Source organism: Anomaloglossus baeobatrachus, chromosome 6, assembly GCF_048569485.1.
Source record: "Anomaloglossus baeobatrachus isolate aAnoBae1 chromosome 6, aAnoBae1.hap1, whole genome shotgun sequence".
NCBI lineage: Eukaryota > Metazoa > Chordata > Amphibia > Anura > Aromobatidae > Anomaloglossus > Anomaloglossus baeobatrachus.
The window spans coordinates 294,030,942-294,050,082 of NC_134358.1; the positions used below are offsets into that span (position 1 = coordinate 294,030,942).

Consider the following 19,141-nt stretch of genomic DNA (forward strand, 5'->3'; position numbering starts at 1 on the left):
CAGCCGGCGGGCCTCCAGGACGGAGAGACAGGCAGCCGGCGGGCCTCCAGGACGGAGAGGCAGGCAGCCGGCGAGCCTCCAGCACGGAGAGGCAGGCAGCCGGCGGGCCTCCAGCACGGAGTGGCAGGCAGCCGGCGGGCCTCCAGCACGGAGAGGCAGGCAGCCGGCGGGCCTCCAGCACGGAGACGCAGGCAGCCACAGTGAGGCGGCCGTCCGCCCGCACAGAGAGGCGGCCGTCCGGCCGCAGAGACAGGCGGCCGGCCACCCGCACAGTGAGGCGGCCGGCCGACCGCACAGAGAGGCGGCCGTCCGCCCGCAGAGACAGGCGGCCGGCCGCAGAGACAGGCGGCCGGCCGCCCGCAGAGACAAGCGGCGGCCCGCACAGAGAGGCGGCCGTCCGCCCGCAGAGAGGCGGCCGTCCGCCCGCACAGAGAGGCGGCCGTCCGCCCGCACAGAGAGGCGGCCGGCTGCCCGCAGAGACAGGCGGCGGCCCGCACAGAGAGGCGGCCGGCCGCCCGCACAGAGAGGCGGCCGGCCGCTCGCACAGAGAGGCGGCCATCCGCCGGCACAGAGAGGCGGCCATCCGTCGGCACAGAGAGGCGGAGGGCCGCCTGCACAGAGAGGCGGCCGGCCGCCCGCACAGTGAGGCGGCCGGCCGCCCGCACAGTGAGGCGGCCGGCCGCCCGCACAGTGAGGCGGCCGGCCGCCCGCACAGTGAGGCGGCCGGCCGCCCGCACAGTGAGGCGGCCGGCCGCCCGCACAGTGAGGCGGCCGGCCGCCCGCACAGTGAGGCGGTGGGCCGCCCGCACAGAGAGGCAGTTGTCCGCCCGCAGAGACAGGCGGCCGTCCGCCCGCACAGAGAGGCAGGAAATTAACTTCTTACCTCTCTGCGGCGCCCCCCCTGAAGCATGGCCGTCGGTGCCCTGTGCGACCGCACAAGTCGCACATGCCTAAAGCCGGCCATGGGCCCCAGCAATCAGCAGATGTCACCTATTCAAAGAATAAAAGATAACTTGAGTGTTTGTGAATAACCCTTTAATCCTAGATCCTTTTTAACAAGCAAATCAGCAATACGGAGTGAATGAAAATGACACACTTGTGGATAACTTGCTGATAAAAACATTTATTTTTTAACATTCCTGAGAAGGTAAACAATACAATATATTACAACAATAAAATGAGGTAGAACATTTCAAGCCCTCAGAATATCATAAAAACAGGTTATATTTAAAAACAATGCCTATAGACTTAAAGGGGCCCTCCAGTGAAAAGTTCTAACGCTTTGCTCATAATGTTTATTGTGTAAAATGTGTACAATTGCCACATTCACCCCGATATTAGGTCCTCATCAGCAGCGTGTGACCAGCACTGTGGGCATTTGGATGGCAGAGCCATTCTGTGTGGTACAGTAGGCATTTTCCCTATGCAGTACTATGGCACTCACCTGCAGGCTCTCATAGGAGTGTGCAGACAAAGTGACTTCCGGTCCACAACCAATGCTCTGCGTGCTGCAGGTAGTCACACAGCGGGTCACATGGTGCAGATGAGGATTGGTGCTTAGAACCGCAGAATTTGGGGATTGGTAACTTTATTTGTACACAATAAATACTACAAGGGAACGAGAAATAACACTTTTCACTGAAGTGCTACTTTAAAACTGTCAAACTTTCTTAACCAAAACATGGAAGATTCCACTAAGGCTCCATAGATATACGATATACGTAGAGAGCAGCACCAGTGAGGAGATGATGAGCAGGCACTTCGGTCTTAATTCATTCCCTATAGAACTTAATATGTAAACGGGATGAGGATTTTCCTGCCTTTTGGATAGTCTTCAAATTTCTCAATGTACCATCTAGAAAAATAGGGAAAAGTTACAGTGATAATATTAATGGATATCACCTAATCTAGAGTCCCGGATTTTAATGGAACATGCCTATCACTTTTCTATTCATTGTAAAAGGGAAAGTTAGCCTATCGAAAAATGATGAGTTAATCATAGAAAAAATGCAATATAGTACAAAACATTTTATGACAATCCCACCAAGTTACAGGGGTATTCCCACAGCTAAAAGTATCCTGTATTCAAAGGATACGGGATAACTTACTGATAGCTGAGAATGCAACAACAACGATCCCAAAAACTGCAATCTGTACAGCTCCGTCTAAATGGGACAGATGCACATGCTCAGTCTCTGCTTCAGTCATTGTCTATGGGACTGTCAGAAAAACCCAGCTATAGCACTTGGCTTCTTCCAGCAGTCATATGACATTGAATGGAGTGGAGGTCGCACATGTGGATCTATACTTCAGACTGAACGCTGAATTAACCCCCAACGATCGGGTTATCCCCATTCATACTGATAGGCAATAACTTTCAACTGGAGGAATACCCTTAAAGACAATGCCAAAACTGATTGGTATTAGGCAAAAATACACTTTACTTGTTGGCTAAACACTTCTTAGGATGACAGCCAGCTCTTCCCATACACATTAATGAATGCTAGAGTTATCTGCGGGGACAAAGGAGTAAGAGGCCAGCCACCTCTTGTGGTGGATTATTTCCCCTTGGAACAAATGGATCAGGTATTGAAATTCAACATGAGGAATCCCATACACATTGGATGATGTACCAGTGCCACCAAAATCGATGGCTTCGGCCAACAAAATAAGGTGTTGTGTTTAGTTTCGCTTCTCACCTGCACTGAAGTATATACAGTATATATTTATGTATGTATGTATAGAAGATTTTGTGGACTATAAACACTCTGCTTTTAGGAAATGATTAAAGGAAAAATACTCCAAAAAACCATCACAAAAGTAGGGGTGGACCCAGAATTTTCTGGAGTCCAGCCCGAGGAGCACAAACTCATCAACTAAGCAAAATAGAAGAGAACACGAGTTTTTATAGTGCAAAAACATATAACATCTCTTTATTGAACACAGGTGGGGGGAATCCAAAGGGTCATTAAAAACATATAAAAACATATATGGCGGTCATCCCTTACATTAGGGCATGGTACATGAAATCAACTGTCAGTACAGAAGGCATGTAAGCAGCACGTACTAAATGGTGCAGGAAAGACACATAGGTAATAAATCAACAGGCCACAATAAAAACCAGCATATTGTCAAGCAGAATTAATAAAGCATTCCTGCAAATGGTACAATGCCACAGAGTGTCTCTATATATCATATAAACAGTTTAGTTTGTACAAAAAACACCCTGAATAGATAGATCACCAGGAGCGCTTTCTGATCATACTGCCGACACGGCACTAACAAGGTATAGTTGTGGCTATGATATATTTAAAGAGTACAAACAGAACCTGCATACATAAAGCACAAATGCTGCCAAAGCCCATTACCAATGTAACCACATATGGAGGGAGGATCCGCCAGTTTCTGTAGCCTCGGAAGACCTACGTACGTTTCGATGTTGGATATATTAAATCTTCGTCAGGGAGGAGGCATGAGGTGACCTCATGCCTCCTCCCTGACGAAGATTTAATATATCCAACATCGAAACGTACGTAGGTCTTCCGAGGCTACAGAAACTGGCGGATCCTCCCTCCATATGTGGTTACATTGGTAATGGGCTTTGGCAGCATTTGTGCTTTATGTATGCAGGTTCTGTTTGTACTCTTTAAATATATCATAGCCACAACTATACCTTGTTAGTGCCGTGTCGGCAGTATGATCAGAAAGCGCTCCTGGTGATCTATCTATTCAGGGTGTTTTTTGTACAAACTAAACTGTTTATATGATATATAGAGACACTCTGTGGCATTGTACCATTTGCAGGAATGCTTTATTAATTCTGCTTGACAATATGCTGGTTTTTATTGTGGCCTGTTGATTTATTACCTATGTGTCTTTCCTGCACCATTTAGTACGTGCTGCTTACATGCCTTCTGTACTGACAGTTGATTTCATGTACCATGCCCTAATGTAAGGGATGACCGCCATATATGTTTTTATATGTTTTTAATGACCCTTTGGATTCCCCCCACCTGTGTTCAATAAAGAGATGTTATATGTTTTTGCACTATAAAAACTCGTGTTCTCTTCTATTTTACACTCTGCTTTTAGTAAGAAAGTCTTACTAAAAAGTCTGTGTGTCTTATAGTGTGTGTATATATGTATCCATTGGTGGGGAGCCAACACTTGACACCCCCATCCATTAGCTGTTATTTGCTGCACTGGTAGTAGAAATGTGGCTATGCATGTATATGTATATATCAGAGCAGTGTGTTTGTATATATAATATATATACACATACATATACACACACAGTATATAATATTATATATATATATATATATATATATATATATATATATATAAAAAGAGGTATGTGTACGTATGTATATGTAGCAGAGTTATGGGTGTACGTATGTATATGTAGTAGAGTAGTGTGTGTACGTATGTATATGTAGCAGAGCCGAGTGTTTGTATAGCAGAACTGTGTATGTATATATTCAGCAAAGTTGTGCGTGTGCATAGCAGAGCTGTGCATAGAAGAGCTGTGCATGTACATAGCAGAGCTGTGCATGTACATAGCAGAGCTGTGCATAGAAGAGCTGTACGTGTGCATAGCAAAGCTGTGCATAGCAGAGCTGTGCGCGTGCATAGCAGAGCTGTGCATGTACATAGCAGAGCTGTGCATGTACATAGCAGAGCTGTGCATAGCAGAGCTGTGCATAGCAGAGCTGTGCGCGTGCATAGCAGAGCTGTGCGCGTGCATAGCAGAGCTGTGCGCGTGCATAGCAGAGCTGTGCATGTACATAGCAGAGCTGTGCATAGAAGAGCTGTGCGTGTGCATAGAAGAGCTGTACGTGTGCATAGAAGAGCTGTGCGTGTGCATAGAAGAGCTGTGTGTGTGCATAGAAGAGCTGTGTGTGCATAGAAGAGCTGTGTGTGTGCATAGAAGAGCTGTGCGTGTGCATAGAAGAGCTGTGCGTGTGCATAGAAGAGCTGTGCGTGTGCATAGAAGAGCTGTGCGTGTGCATAGAAGAGCTGTGCGTGTGCATAGAAGAGCTGTGCGTGTGCATAGAAGAGCTGTGCGTGTGCATAGAAGAGCTGTGTGTGTGCATAGAAGAGCTGTGCGTGTGCATAGCAGGGCTGTGCGTGTGCATAGAAGAGCTGTGCGTGTGCATAGAAGAGCTGTGCGTGTGCATAGAAGAGCTGTGTGTGTGCATAGAAGAGCTGTGCGTGTGCATAGAAGAGCTGTGTGTGTGCATAGAAGAGCTGTGCGTGTGCATAGAAGAGCTGTGTGTGTGCATAGAAGAGCTGTGCGTGTGCATAGAAGAGCTGTGTGTGTGCATAGAAGAGCTGTGCGTGTGCATAGAAGAGCTGTGTGAGTGCATAGAAGAGCTGTGTGAGTGCATAGAAGAGCTGTGTGTGTGCATAGAAGAGCTGTGCGTGTGCATAGAAGAGCTGTGCGTGTGCATAGAAGAGCTGTGCGTGTGCATAGAAGAGCTGTGCGTGTGCATAGAAGAGCTGTGCGTGTGCATAGAAGAGCTGTGCGTGTGCATAGAAGAGCTGTGTGAGTGCATAGAAGAGCTGTGTGAGTGCATAGAAGAGCTGTGCATAGCAGAGCTGTGCATAGAAGGGCTGTGCGTGTGCATAGCAGGGCTGTGTGCGTAAGGGCTGTGGGTGTATATTTCCATATTTGCAGCACAGCTGAGTGTGCACGTAGCAGCGATGATCTTCCCCCTGCACCAATTCTTGCATGAAGGTATAACAGTGGTAGAAACTACTAAATCACAGGTTGGGAGCTAAGAAGTGGGTGAATTACCAGTTGTCATAAGTGGGGAGATTAAACCACATTTCTCTGTACTCAACCAGCTTTAACCCTTTTGTAACTTGGACAATTTTCACACTTGACACATGTAACTAAAGCCTAAATTCTTATATGAGACTAGAAACATCACTTTATAACTTGTCACCCATACATTTTTTGAAGAACACATCTTGCAAAAAGTGCAAATGTCTCTTTACACACTTTGTAGAGATTGCACAAAAATCATATTTTTTGGCTAAAATATGCAAGTTATGCACTCAACAAATGGCCTAGATTCAGGTGGTGATCACATGAGACACTACTGGTTTACTAAAGTGGGCTTTATACACTGCGATATCTGAATTGTAAAGCGCTGCGGAATATGTTGGCGCTATAGAAATAAAGATTATTATTATATTATTATATCGGTCCCGATATCGCTAGTGTGGGTACCCGCCCCCATCTGTTGCGCGACACAGGCAAATCGCTGCCCGTGCCGCACAACATCGCCCAGACCCGTCACACATACTTACCTGCCCGGCGACGTCGCTGTGACCGGCGAACCGCCTCCTTTCTAAGGGGGCGGTCCGTGCGGCGTCACAGCGACGTCACTGAAGCGTCACTGAACCGCCGCCCAATAGCAGCGGAGGGGCGGAGCTGAGCGGGACGTAACATCCCGCCCACCTCCTTCCTTCCGCATTGTGGCCGGGAGGCAGGTAAGGAGAGCTTCCTCGTTCCTGTGGTGTCACACGGAGCGATGTGTGCTGCCGCAGGAACGAGGAACAACCTCGTTACTGCTGCAGTAACGATTTTTGAGAATGGACCCCCATGTCACCGATGAGCGATTTTGCACGTTTTTGCAACAATGCAAAATCGCTCATAGGTGTCACTCGCAAAGTCATTGCTAATGCGGCCGGATGTGCGTCACAAATTCCGTGACCCCAACGAGTTCGCATTAGCGATGTCGTAGCGTGTAAAGCCCCCTTTACTCTCTTAGTAGAATTAATTATCTCCCTTAAAATAAAACGGTCAACAGGTTTCTTCCACCTAGTCTGAGAGCAGCATAATGTAGAGACGGAGACCCTAATTCCAGCGATGTGTCACTTACTGGGCTGATTGCTGTAGTTTTGACAAACTCACTGTTTAGTGGCATGTTATCACTAGAGGCCTAGTAAATCTGCTGCTCTTTAGTCCTCCATATTCATGAGATCTGTATAACTGCCCCAATCACTGATTGGCAGCTTTCTGCCTGGGCACAGTGTACAGAGAAAGCTGCCAATCTATGGTGTGGGCAGGGTTATACAGAACTCGGCAATCGTAGGACAGGAATATCTGCAGCAGATAAAACTGTGATTTCATTATAACTGCAGCAAGCAAACCAGTAGGTGATACACCACTGGAATTAGGGTCTCAGCCCCAGTATCATGCTGTTCTTAGATGGGGTAGCAAATAACTGTTGAAAGATTCTGTATTACCTTACAATCAGAAAAAAAAAATTTAATAGGGGAGGAAATGACTACAAGAAAAAAAAAAGTTGTTCCATTGGGGGAATGGAGGATTTAGAGAAGAGATGACTGCAACAGCCTTTGATCTTTCTTCCTGTCACCTGGAGTGTCCCCCCCTTACACAGGGCCAGAAGATCACCTTGTTACCAAATGCTTAATAAGTTCTTCATCTTGTGACCTAACCTTAACATTCTGGTCTCGGCAACTATAAGGGTAACAGTGCTACATAATATATTTTATACGGCCATAGCTCCTTATGATAACTGCAATTCCTTTAAAGTGAGAAAAGAGAAAAGTACTTACTGATGATGCTGCTGAGCTCGAGATAAAAGCACCAGAAATGTGAAGACGGCAAAAGCTGCTCCAGGGATGGACCAACCAGCAATAGCGAATCCGGACCACTCCACAATTTCACCCAAAAAGTTAGCACCAGAAACATACTCAAAAAGTCCCCCTGGAATATCATAAGAACAGATATATGCAATGGATATGTACGGTTCTATTATTTCAGAAGTATAATATATGGCAATAAGGATTTAGGGTATGGTCACTCGTTCAGGATATGCCTATGCCCAAGCGCTATTCTGACTCCATACATTGTTAGAGCTGGCCATTACTGGATCAGATAACTGCTAATTGCTGAGGGTACCGAGTAACGACTCCCCACCAATCTGCTATTGATGACCCATCTTACACATAGGCCATTAATATGTTAGAAGCAGACAACTGCTTTACAAATCTGATCCTTTTTCCAGGTCTGAACTTTCCGATTCTCCGCACCTGAATTAGGAATGTGTTAAAGAGACAGTCCACTATTCGAACAATCCTTTCTCTATATCTATATCCCCGCTAACAAAATATCAACACCTATACTCGCCTTCGGTGATGGCGCCATTTCAACAGTGTCAACACTGCATCTCCTGGTGATTGTGTGACGTTGTTATGTCACGTTATTCATGAGGCGAATCTCCTTTATATAAATGAAGACATCAGGAGGAAGTAAGAGGGCAGCCGCAGCTCTCACTTCATCCGGATATCTGATTATGTTCAAAGGAGAGGGGAGTGAAGCCAGCACCGATTGGCCACAGGGACAGTGTGACATAACAATGTCCTGTGATCCCCAGGATAGGCAGTGTCGACAACGCTGGAATGGTGCTGTCACCAGAGGTGAGTATAGGTGTTGTTGTTTTGTTGGAGGGGAAATATCGGGATGGAGAAGGGGTTGGTACTGGACAACAACTTTAACTTAAGTTAAGGGGCATGTGCAAAAAAGATTTACATAAATTATGAGGGGGCTACCTGCTATTTATATTTTTAAGTTATATACATTTTGTTTAGTATGTAAAAAAAAAAAATCTTCAGTAAACATTATTATGGCTAGTGTTTCTTCATAAACCTCCTAATTATTTCTGTTGGAATACATGTGCATGCCAATTCATTACTGACTGAGCATATAACATTATCAAGTATCTCAGTTACATACCAAAGGCATGTCTACATACGCAAACTTACAGCAAATCCCAGCAGCCCTTTTAACACTAGAAGTCCCAGAGAGGGGTCATTTAACATTTCTACCTTTGGAACCCAGAGACGGGTCGAATGACCAGAAGGATTTTAGCTAACATCCTATAATCACCGTCTTTTGTTCTGTAATTAAGGCCATTACTGTCGCACCACAGGAGGTTGTTGTTTTCCATTGAGTTTAGCCATTTAGTTTCTAGTTAGTTCTATTCAGTTTGGACTAAAGCTAGGGTCACACATAGCGACGCAGCAGCGATCACGACGACGACCTGACCTTATCAGGATCGCTGCTGCGTCGTTACATGGTCACTGGTGAGCTGTCAAACAGGCAGATATCACCAGCGACCAGTGGAAGCGATGCTGCGCTTGGTAACTAAGGTAAATATCGGGTAACCAAGCAAAGCCCTTCGCTGGTTACCCGATATTTACCTTGGTTACCAGCGCACACCGCTTAGCGCTGGCTCCCTGCACTCCTAGTCAGAGTACACATCAGGTTAATAAGCAAACCTTTGCTTATTTACCCGATGTGTACTCTGTCTACTCGTGCAGGGAGCTGGCACTGGCAGCCTGAGAGCGGCGGACGCTAGTAACTAAGGTAAATATCGGGTAACCAGCGAAGCACTTCGCTTGGTTACCCAATGTTTACCTTGGTTACAGCTTACCGCAGGCTGTCAGAAGCCGGCTCCTGCTCCCTTCAGTTCGTCGCTCTCTCGCTGTCACACACAGCGATGTGTGCTTCACAGCGGGAGAGCAACATCCAAAAAATGAAGCAGGACATTCAGCAATGACAGGCAACCTCACAGCAGCGGCCAGGTCGCTGCTGGATGTCACACACAGCGACAGCGACGGGACGTCGCTGCTACGTCACAGAAAATGGTGACTTAGCAGCGACGACGTTGTCACCGTCGCTGTGTGTGACACCACCTTAAGGGTCATTTTAGTGCTAAAGAGGACCTGTCATTTTCCAAACAGGAGTTAAAAATACCTTGTAAATATCCCAAAGCTCCTCTGATTCTGCTGATCTTTTTCGTTTTAGGCCACATCGCTCCGCTGTATTCACATTTTGTGATTTTGGAGCGCACTATGTGAAATCTCTGCTTACATTTCTTCAGAGTCTTCGCTGGGGGCGCGTACTTTCACCCCTCCTTTCCAGAAGCCACCAATCACAACACTAGAAGTCTCTGATGATGCTGAACTGTAGTTGGCAACGTTTGGAGGGAGGGGTGAAAGCGCACGCCCCAGGAGAAGACTCTGAAAAAGCGTCCAATTGAATAGCATGGGGAAATTTCCCATTCTGCACTCCAAAAGCAACAAATGTCAATATCTCAGCAATCGAGTGACGTAGTGCAAAAGGGGCCAGGAAAGCTCTGGGTTCCTGATAAAGCACACAGGACAGCAGATTTGATGTTACTATATCGGGATGATGTGTAGATGACGTCTTACCTCTGGGAATCTTATACCCCTCCTCACCAGGTCGTCTTAGATTCCTTAGTATGTAGTCAGAATGAATATTGACAAACATTCCACAGATAAAGAGCGCCATACCTGCAAGGAGTGGATCAAAACTGCAGTTATTTTATACGTTTGAGACCCCTTCAAAAAGGAGGTCATCTACAGTACAGTTTGTTAGGTGCCATTTGTCCGAATCTTGTCTGGAAAAATGGCAAGGCGGCCAATGGCGACCTCCTTCCTCTCAATAGGGTCTCGGATTGGGCCCTGCTAAGATTATCATTTGTTATGAAATTTATTGGACCCCTACAGCATGGGAAAACAGAAGCTAAACTCTCAGCTTCCAGGACTCAGTGATATTAAAGCTGTATTTAGCAAGAATAAAGCAGCAGAATAGGGTTAAGGGCTGAAGAGTTTTTATTTTCCCTCTGAATGTGACATAAGGGGGAGAAAAAATAAATGATGTCATACTGGTGTGTTTTGGGTGGCGTTCAGCTTTAAATTAAATGGATTATGATTTTATTTAATCAATCATCCCCACCCAGGTAAATTTATACATTATACAAGTCATTATGTGCGGCACAAGCTGATCATAGATAACTCACTACATCTATAGAGATAACAAAAAATGTCCCTGGATACAGTATAGCACAGAAATATACATTGCTTTATGAATAGTGATGGGCGGACTCGGAATGTAAAAGTGCGGATCCGTGCTGGTACAAAAGTACCCAAGCACCGACCGTTTTTTTGCCAGGAGGTATAGATTGGGTGCAGGAATATAATATAGAAATTTCAGCGCCAAATCTTTTATCTCTTGGCAAAAAAAAATAAAACACAGTTTTCTGCTAGGAGATGCAGGTCTGTGTACTCAGTGACCTCACCTGAGGTAAGGTCACTCAGTTTATGGAGGTCACTTGAGGTCAGGTTACCTGTGGGCACAGGTGGAGGACCGTTGGAACCTCCAGCTGTAACTGCAAAAAACCTTAGTGACGTTACCGCTCATCGCTGAGGCTCAGTCTCTGCCTGAAGCCCACAGCAAGCGGTCATGTTGCGTGTTGTGTTTCAGCAATGTAGCAGAGCTGGAGTCGTGAGACCTCATGTGGATTACGTCGGACCTGGGTGTTTTGTGGGCTAATAAGGGGGTGAAAGAGGATGGTTTTTTTTGTATTTTATTTCAAACAAAGAATTTTTTTCACGGTTTGTGTTTATTGTTTTTCACTTATCGTTTAGTAATGGGGGGCTCATAGACGCCTCACATTACTAATTTAGGGCTTAGTGGCAGCCGTGAGCTGTCATTAACCCCTTATTACCCCAATTGTCACCACACCAGGGTAATCGGGATGAGCCAGGTAAAGTTCCAGGATTGTCTCATCTAATGGTTGCGACAATCCTGGGCCGCTGCAGGCTGTTATTTTTAGGCTGAGGGGGGCAATATCCATGGGTCTTCCCAGCCTGAGAATACCAGCTCCCAACTTTATCATGGCTTGGTATCAAAATTAAGGGAAACCGCATGCTGTGTTTTTTAAATAATTTAAACATTTTTTTTTTATTTTTAAAAAGAAGCCACATGCGGTCCCTCTTATTTTGATACACAGCCAAGATAAGCACACGGCAGGGGGGCTGCAGCCTGTAGCCTTATGCTTTATCTGTTCTGCGTATCATAATATTAGGGGACCATATGCCAATTTTATTTTTACACCAATATAGATACACAGACAGCATCTCTGATTGGTTGCAGTCAGACATGCTGTCACATAAGGTGGGGATGAGTCTGATTTAAACCGATGATACACGCGGGGACTGCCGGTGGGCGGAGGGGGAAGCAGTGCATATGCTTGAAGGACAATAAGCGGCCCCGGAAGTAGTGTTACAGCCGCGTGGAGATTGGTAAGTATAAAGAGCTTGCTCCAATCCCCCATTTCTTCTACCACCATTTTTAAGAGCCTGATTCAGGTCCTCATGGACTTATATGGGGACTGGCGTCCAGCCAGATATCCAGGATCAATTCCAGGACTGTATCAGGGTTTTTGTTTTTTTAACCAGTTGGACCCGCCGATCCTGGGTAACTGCGAGTGCGCCCATCACTATTTATGAATAATATGTTGTGACTGTGAATTATTAATATCTCACCTATGATAAACCTGGGTTCGTGTGTCCAGTCGGGAGGGAGGGAGGCGTACTTGCACAGATAGCTGCTCTGGAGGTATCCATTGTAACAGCAGAAAATCAGCGCAAGACAAAATGAAGCTAGTGGAGTAGGCTTCCCCCCACGGATCAGAAACGGGAAGACAAGAGTGCTGTGAAAACACAAAGCAGACTGTATCAATGAACGCACAGCACAGTCTTTCATCCAAAGCATCAACTAAATCTGACAGCCCCCAACTTGTGCTATAATAGGGACCCGCATGGGTGACTGGATATCTAGTGTGAATAATGCTGGAAGATTCTGGAGTGGTGAGGGACTTAGGGAGCAGAAAACTGGTCAAACAAAGCACAGGCACTCGCTGCTTCATGGCGGTGCCAGTAGGACCACCTACCTGTTCTATGTGTATCTGCCCTCCAGAGATAGACGGAGTAGAGCAAAGTAGAAAATGGCATCCGAGACATATCGGGCTTGATTCATCAAAGACTTTAAGCCAGAATTCTGGAGTAAGTCGCATAATTTTGGTACAACTCGATACTTCTGCTGCGATTTTTGCCCAGCTCTGACAAAGTGAGTGGAGATGGGTGTGAGGATCGGCAACGTTCATTATGCCACGTCTTATGAACAGACGGCTGTGGAATTTGTGGTGTGGCGCATATGGAGGTGCACGTCCCTCACCCAACCCTAAAGAATCATTAAAAGGCACCTTAGTGAATGAGGAGGGTCTGCCTCCAGCCCTTGAAACTGGACTTTATGAATTGGGGCCATTGTCGCTGACCGTCTTCAAATTACATTTACTCTGAAATGCCGCAGCCAGTGTCGGACTCATGGACCCCGTGGATCGGCCAGACTGAATCTGATGATAACTGGAGGGAAACTAATTGAAACAAAAAAAAAAAAATTCATTTGGGATTTTTTTTACTACTTCTTTATCGCATTTTGAACGCTGTGATTTTTTTGTCTCCTCTTGCTCTGTCATGCTTTAAGTAAAGCTGCCTTGTTTTTGATACCTTCTAGTATTTGGCTTTGACAAACCTTTATTGATACGGTCATGTATGAATTATTTGCGTTTTATCTGCAGGTTCTATTGGAAAAATCTGCACAGTGAGGAAAATAAGTATTTGATTCTCTGCCGAGTTTGTAAGTTTTCCCACCTACAGTACAAGGAATGGAGAGGTCTGTACTTTTTATCGTAGGTACACTTCAACTGTGACAGATAGAATAAAAATTTAAAAAACTAGATAATCTCATTGTATTATTTTTTAATAATTAATTTGCATTTTATTGCATGAAATAAGTATTTGACACAATAGAAAAACAGACCTATTTGAATATTTGATACAAAAAACTTTGTTTTCAATTACAGAGGTCAGACGTTTCGTGTAGTTCTTGACCACCTTTGCTGACACTGCAGCAGGGATTTTATCCCACTCCTCCGATCTCCTCCAGATCCTTCAAGTTTCGGGGCTGTTGCTGGGCAACATTGAGTTTCAGCTCCCTCCAAAGATTTTCTATTGGGTTCAGGTCTGAAGACTGACTAGGCCACTCCAGGACCTTGAAATGTTTCTTATGGAGCCACTCCTTATTTGTCCTGGCTCTCTGTTTCTGGTCATTGTCATGCTCGAAGGCCCAGAAAAGAGTGTTGTTGGCCAAAATCTTGCGATACATGACCCCATCCATCCTCCTTTCAATACGGTGCAGTCATCCTGTCCCCTTTGCAGAAAAGCAGCCCCAAAGGATGATGTTTCTACCCCCATGCTTCATGTTTGGGACGGTGTTCTTGATGTTGTACTCATCCTTCTTCATCTAAACACAGCGAATGGAGTTGATATCAAAACGTTTTATTTTGGTCTCATCTGACCACATGACCTTCTCCCATGCTTCCTCTGGATCATCCAGATGGTCATTGGTGAACTTCAAACTGGCCTGGACATGTGTTGGTGTGAGTATGGGGACCCTGCAGGATTATAATCCATGACGGCATAATATGTTACTAACTGTAATCTTTGAGACTGTGGTCCCAGCTCTCTTCAAGTCATTCACCAGGCCCTCCTGTGTAGATCTGGGCCGACTCCTTACCTTTCTCAGAATCATCCTTAGCCCACGAGGCGAGATCTTGCATGGAACCCCAGACCGTGTAAGACTGACAGTGATCTTGAGTTACTTCCATTTTCAAATAATTGTGGCAACAGTTGTTGCATTCTCACCAGCTGCTTGCCTATTGCCCTGTAGCCCATCTCAGTTTGTGCAAGTCTACAATTTTGTCCCTAGTGTCCTTAAACAGCTCTTTGGGTGTCTTTTATACAGGTAACGAGTTCAAACAGGTGCAATTAATAAAAAGGCAATGATTGGAAAGTAGAAGGACTTCTTAAAGAAAAAATATAACAGGTCTGTGAGAGCCAGAATTCTTGCTGGGTGGTAGGTGATCAAATACTTATTTCATGCAATAAAATACAAATTACCGTATTTTTCGCTTTATAAGACGCACTTTTCCTCCTAAAAATTTGGGAGGAAAATGGGGGGTGCGTCTTATAAAGCGGTACCTGGGAGGGTCCTGTCTGAGGCGATCGGGCGGCCGGGTGCCTGTGGCTGCATGCAAGCGGCCGGGTACCTGTGCTTGCATGCGGTGGCAGCCGGGTACCCATGGCTGTGTGTGGGCGGCAGCCGGGTGCTGTGTGGGGGTCGGCAGCCGGGTACCCATGGCTGTGTGCGGGCGGCAGCCGTGTGCTGTGTGCGAGCGGCAGTCGGGTGCCCGTGCGGGCGGCAGCCGGCTGCCGCCCTCACACAGGCACCCAGGTGCCGCCCGCACACAGCACCCGGCTGCCGCCCGCACACAGCCATGGGTACCCGGCTGCCACCGCACGCAAGCACAGGTACCCGGCGGCTTGTACGCAGGGTGGGAGGGCAGCCTGCTGGCTGCCACTCTGTGCATGCGGGGCGGGCGGCTGTGCAGCATGTTACCAGTTGTCCGCGGTCCCACTTTCAAATGATGGCGCCGGTGGAGCTCTTGGATGAGAGCTCCATCTGCGCATGCTTCACTCCGGGCGCCATTACTTGAATCGGGACCGCAGACACACTGGGAAAACACTGCATCCATCTGCTCCACCTCTGAGCAGTCCCTGCCGCTGCCACCACTGAGCAGACCCCGCCGCTGCCACCATTGAGCAGTCCCCGCCGCTGCCACCATTGAGCAGTCCCCGCCGCTGCCACCACTGAGCAGTCGCCGCCGCTGCCACCACTGAGCAGTCGCCGCCGCTCCCACCACTGAGCTGTCGCCGCCGCCACCACTGAACCGGGACCGCGGACACTCACTGCACCGGCCTGCTGCACGGCTCACCCGCCACGGCTGCTGCCGCCACCACGGACCCCACGGCTCCTGCCACCGCGGACGCCACCGCGCCTGCAACCACGGACGCCACTGCCACTGACCCGCCGCGCCTGCCAGCACAACCTGTGCCTCCTGTGACCCCGCTTCACCACTACTGCTGCCCCCCTCCGGTAAGAGAACACCGGAGTATAAGACGGACCCCATTTTTCTTTTTTTTACCTTTTTTTATGTCTAAGTTTGGGGTGCGTCTTATAAAGTGAAAAATATGGTGATAGTTTAAAAATTATAGAAATGTGTAATTTTTTTGGGGAGAATTATACCTGTCACAGTTTAACTTTACCTATGATAAAAATTACACACACCTCCATTTTCGCCAGGTGGGAAAGCTTGCAAAATCAGCACAGGATCAAATACTTATTTTTCTTACTGTAAAACTCTGCATCTCCCCAAGAGAAATTGAAATGCTGCGGATCTGAAACTCACACCACAGATCAGTGTATGTGCGTAAACAAGCAGCACAACGGGCAAGAGATTTCTATGTATCCCAGCCACTTTGCTAGAACTGTAAAATGTTGTGTTTTTCGTGCAAGGAAAATACACAGCATTAAATGACTCATCGTGGGAACTTGACCTTAGTTTGGGTAAAAAAATGAAAGTTTAATGTAAGAAAGCACATAGACAGTGATGCCACTGAAAATCACGGTTCAACCAAGTACAACAAAAACACTGCGAGCGGATGGAAGGCACATTCCTAATGGGTGGTGAACCACATGACTTGTGGTGGAGTGAATGAGCCCCAGCGCAGGGCACCACTCTCTGGTATACTGTCTACATGGGTGTGGAGCAGGGCTGTCACTTTTGTGCTGTACGAGGGGCTGCTGATAAGTCTTTGGTTTACCCAGAAAAAAAACGAGATACTGATGATGAAACTTTACATTTATTGCACATACTCTCCACTGATGTCAACACACTTCTTACATCGGTATTCCAAGTTCTGTAAGCCTAGCAAAAAGATGGATTTCTTTTGTGCCTCAAACCAGGCATCCGTAGCAGCCATGGCACCAGAAATGGTGTGAAATTTGGTACCCTTGAGTGGTTTCTTCAGGTTTGGAAACAGATGATAGGTGCAGGGAGCTAGATCTGTTGAATAAGGTGGGTGGTCAACCAGCTGGAAGCCCAGCTCTGCCAGTTTTGCCGTGGTCACTTGTGCAATGTGAGTGGAGGAGTTGTCTTGCAGGAACAAGATTCCTTTGGACAGCTTGCCATGCCTTTTGGCCTTCAGAGCTGCCTTCAATTGGTCCAAAAGTTCAATGTAATACCTTACATTGATGGTGGAACCCTTTTGAAGGTAGTCCACTAGCAGCACACCCTCCTTATCCCAGAACACCGACACCATCACCTTAGGGGCTGATTTTTCCACCCTGAACTTCTTTGGACGAGAAGAACAACTGTATCTCCACTCTTTTGACTGCCCCTTGTTCTCAGGGTCAAATCCAGGCGTCATCCAGAGTGACCAGTCGATCCAGGACGTTCTTATCAGTCAGGAAACGCTGACAAATGGCCCAGGGAAGTTTTCACTCACATGCTTCTCTGATCTGTTGTCAAACATTTGGGGACCCACTTTGCAGATAGCTTCCTCATGTCCAAATGTTCACAGGAAATCCCCATGATGTCTGCTATTGCTTTAGCTAAAATTTGTCGATTCTCCAGTATGAGGTTGTGCACAGCATCGACAATCACTTGAACAACAACCACTCGATCGTCCAGGACTCTCCTCATCATTGGTGCTTAAGTGGCCCATTTTAAATATGGCAACCCAGTTGTTAACTGTGGAATATGAAGAGCATTGATCCCCCAAAGTCTGCGACAAATCTTGGACTTTCCTTGCAGAAATAAGAATTTTGTTTCTCCTCTGCTCTCAGCTGCGGTGAATATCGCATTAGACTCCGCCATTTTGTTTTCCCGCGTGCATAGAACACTGTTGCCATAAGCAACAAACACAAAATTTTTAAAACATATATTACACACATAAGGCTTTGATGTGATGTAAATTTGTGACTAAAGAGACAAAAAAAAGCCCACAAAGCCAAAGACTTATCAGCAGCCCCTCGTATACAGGGGCAGGGTATGGGGCCCAAGATCGGGGGGAGCAGGGTATGGGGCCCGAGATCGGGGGGAGCAGGGTAGGGGCCTGAGATCTGAGGCAGGGTATCGGGGACCAGGGAACAGGGGCTGAAATTCGAGGCAGGGGGCGGGGCACAGGTCCGAGGCAGGGGGCGGGGCGCAGAGACCTGAGGCAGGGTACGGGGGGCAGAGACCTGAGGCAGGGTACGGGGGGCAGAGACCTGAGGCAGGGTACGGGGGGCAGAGACCTGAGGCAGGGTACGGGGGGCAGAGACCTGAGGCAGGGTACGGGGGGCAGAGACCTGAGGCAGGGTACGGGGGGCAGAGACCTGAGGCAGGGTACGGGGGGCAGAGACCTGAGGCAGGGTACGGGGGGCAGAGACCTGAGGCAGGGTACGGGGGGCAGAGACCTGAGGCAGGGTACGGGGGGCAGAGACCTGAGGCAGGGTACGGGGGGCAGAGACCTGAGGCAGGGTACGGGGGGCAGAGACCTGAGGCAGGGTACGGGGGGCAGAGACCTGAGGCAGGGTGCGGGGCAGAGTCCTGAGGCAGGGTACGGGGGGCACAGATCTGAGGCAGGGTACGGGGGGCAGAGACCTGAGGCAGGGTACGGGGGGCAGAGACCAGAGGCAGGGTACGGGGCAGAGTACTGCGCTGAGATCGAGAGTACGGGGGCAGAGACCTGAGGCAGGGTGCGGGGCAGAGTCCTGAGGCAGGGTACGGGGGGCACAGATCTGAGGCAGGGTACGGGGGGGCAGAGACCTGAGGCAGGGTACGGGGGGCAGAGACCTGAGGCAGGGTACGGGGCAGAGTACTGCGCTGAGATCGAGAGTACGGGGGCAGAGTCCTCACCGCTGCGCGTAGTGACAGATGAAGGCTCCCAGTAGAACCAGGCTCGCTCCGGCCGTCTCGGTATAGACAATCAAGTGATACACCGGCACAGCGAAGGACGGCAGCTCCTGGACGAACCAGGCCACACGTACCGGCACTGGCGGACCGAACGTGGAGCTGGAATAGCGTCCGTACGGCACCTGGATAAACCGGAGCAGAAGGAATGAGAGGGCGCCCATCAGCACCATGAAGACTGACAGGATCTCCAGCAGACGCTGCTCATCCAGGGAGCCAGAAACCCGCGCCATGTCGCCTGGGAGCTGCCGCCACTACTGGCCCTACCGAAACTGGCCACAACCGCCACACCACCGACCTACACGCGCTGCTAGGTAACGGCCAATTAGACAGAAGTGGGCGGCCCCAGCTGTCAGTTGCCGGCCAATCAGGCACGA

At 48.0% G+C, this 19,141-nt stretch overlaps 1 protein-coding gene across 1 annotated transcript; it reads right to left on the reverse strand.

Annotated features, from left to right (window-relative positions):
• Positions 1–1,103: 1,103 nt before the first annotated feature.
• On the reverse strand, positions 1,104–19,070 carry SRD5A1 (steroid 5 alpha-reductase 1). The gene is made up of 5 exons (XM_075316509.1): positions 18,711–19,070; positions 12,394–12,560; positions 10,255–10,356; positions 7,594–7,744; positions 1,104–1,855 (listed from the first exon to the last, which is right to left on the reverse strand). Exons 1-5 carry the CDS (start codon positions 18,995–18,997, stop codon positions 1,789–1,791), a joined length of 774 nt encoding a protein of 257 aa, XP_075172624.1. The 5' UTR covers positions 18,998–19,070; the 3' UTR covers positions 1,104–1,788.
• Positions 19,071–19,141: the final 71 nt, after the last annotated feature.

What these genes read in the sequence shown, in the direction of transcription:
- SRD5A1 (XM_075316509.1), bottom strand. Translation starts at nt 18,997, where the DNA reads ATGGCGCGGGTTTCTGGCTCCCTGGATGAGCAGCGTCTGCTGGAGATC. An exon ending in ATCTGTCACTACGCGCAGCG is followed by an intron (nt 12,561 to 18,710) that starts GTGAGGACTCTG and finishes GTGTTTTCACAG; the next exon opens with CACTCTTGTCTTCCCGTTTC. An exon ending in CGAGCTCAGCAGCATCATCA is followed by an intron (nt 1,856 to 7,593) that starts GTAAGTACTTTT and finishes CTATTTTTCTAG; the next exon opens with ATGGTACATTGAGAAATTTG.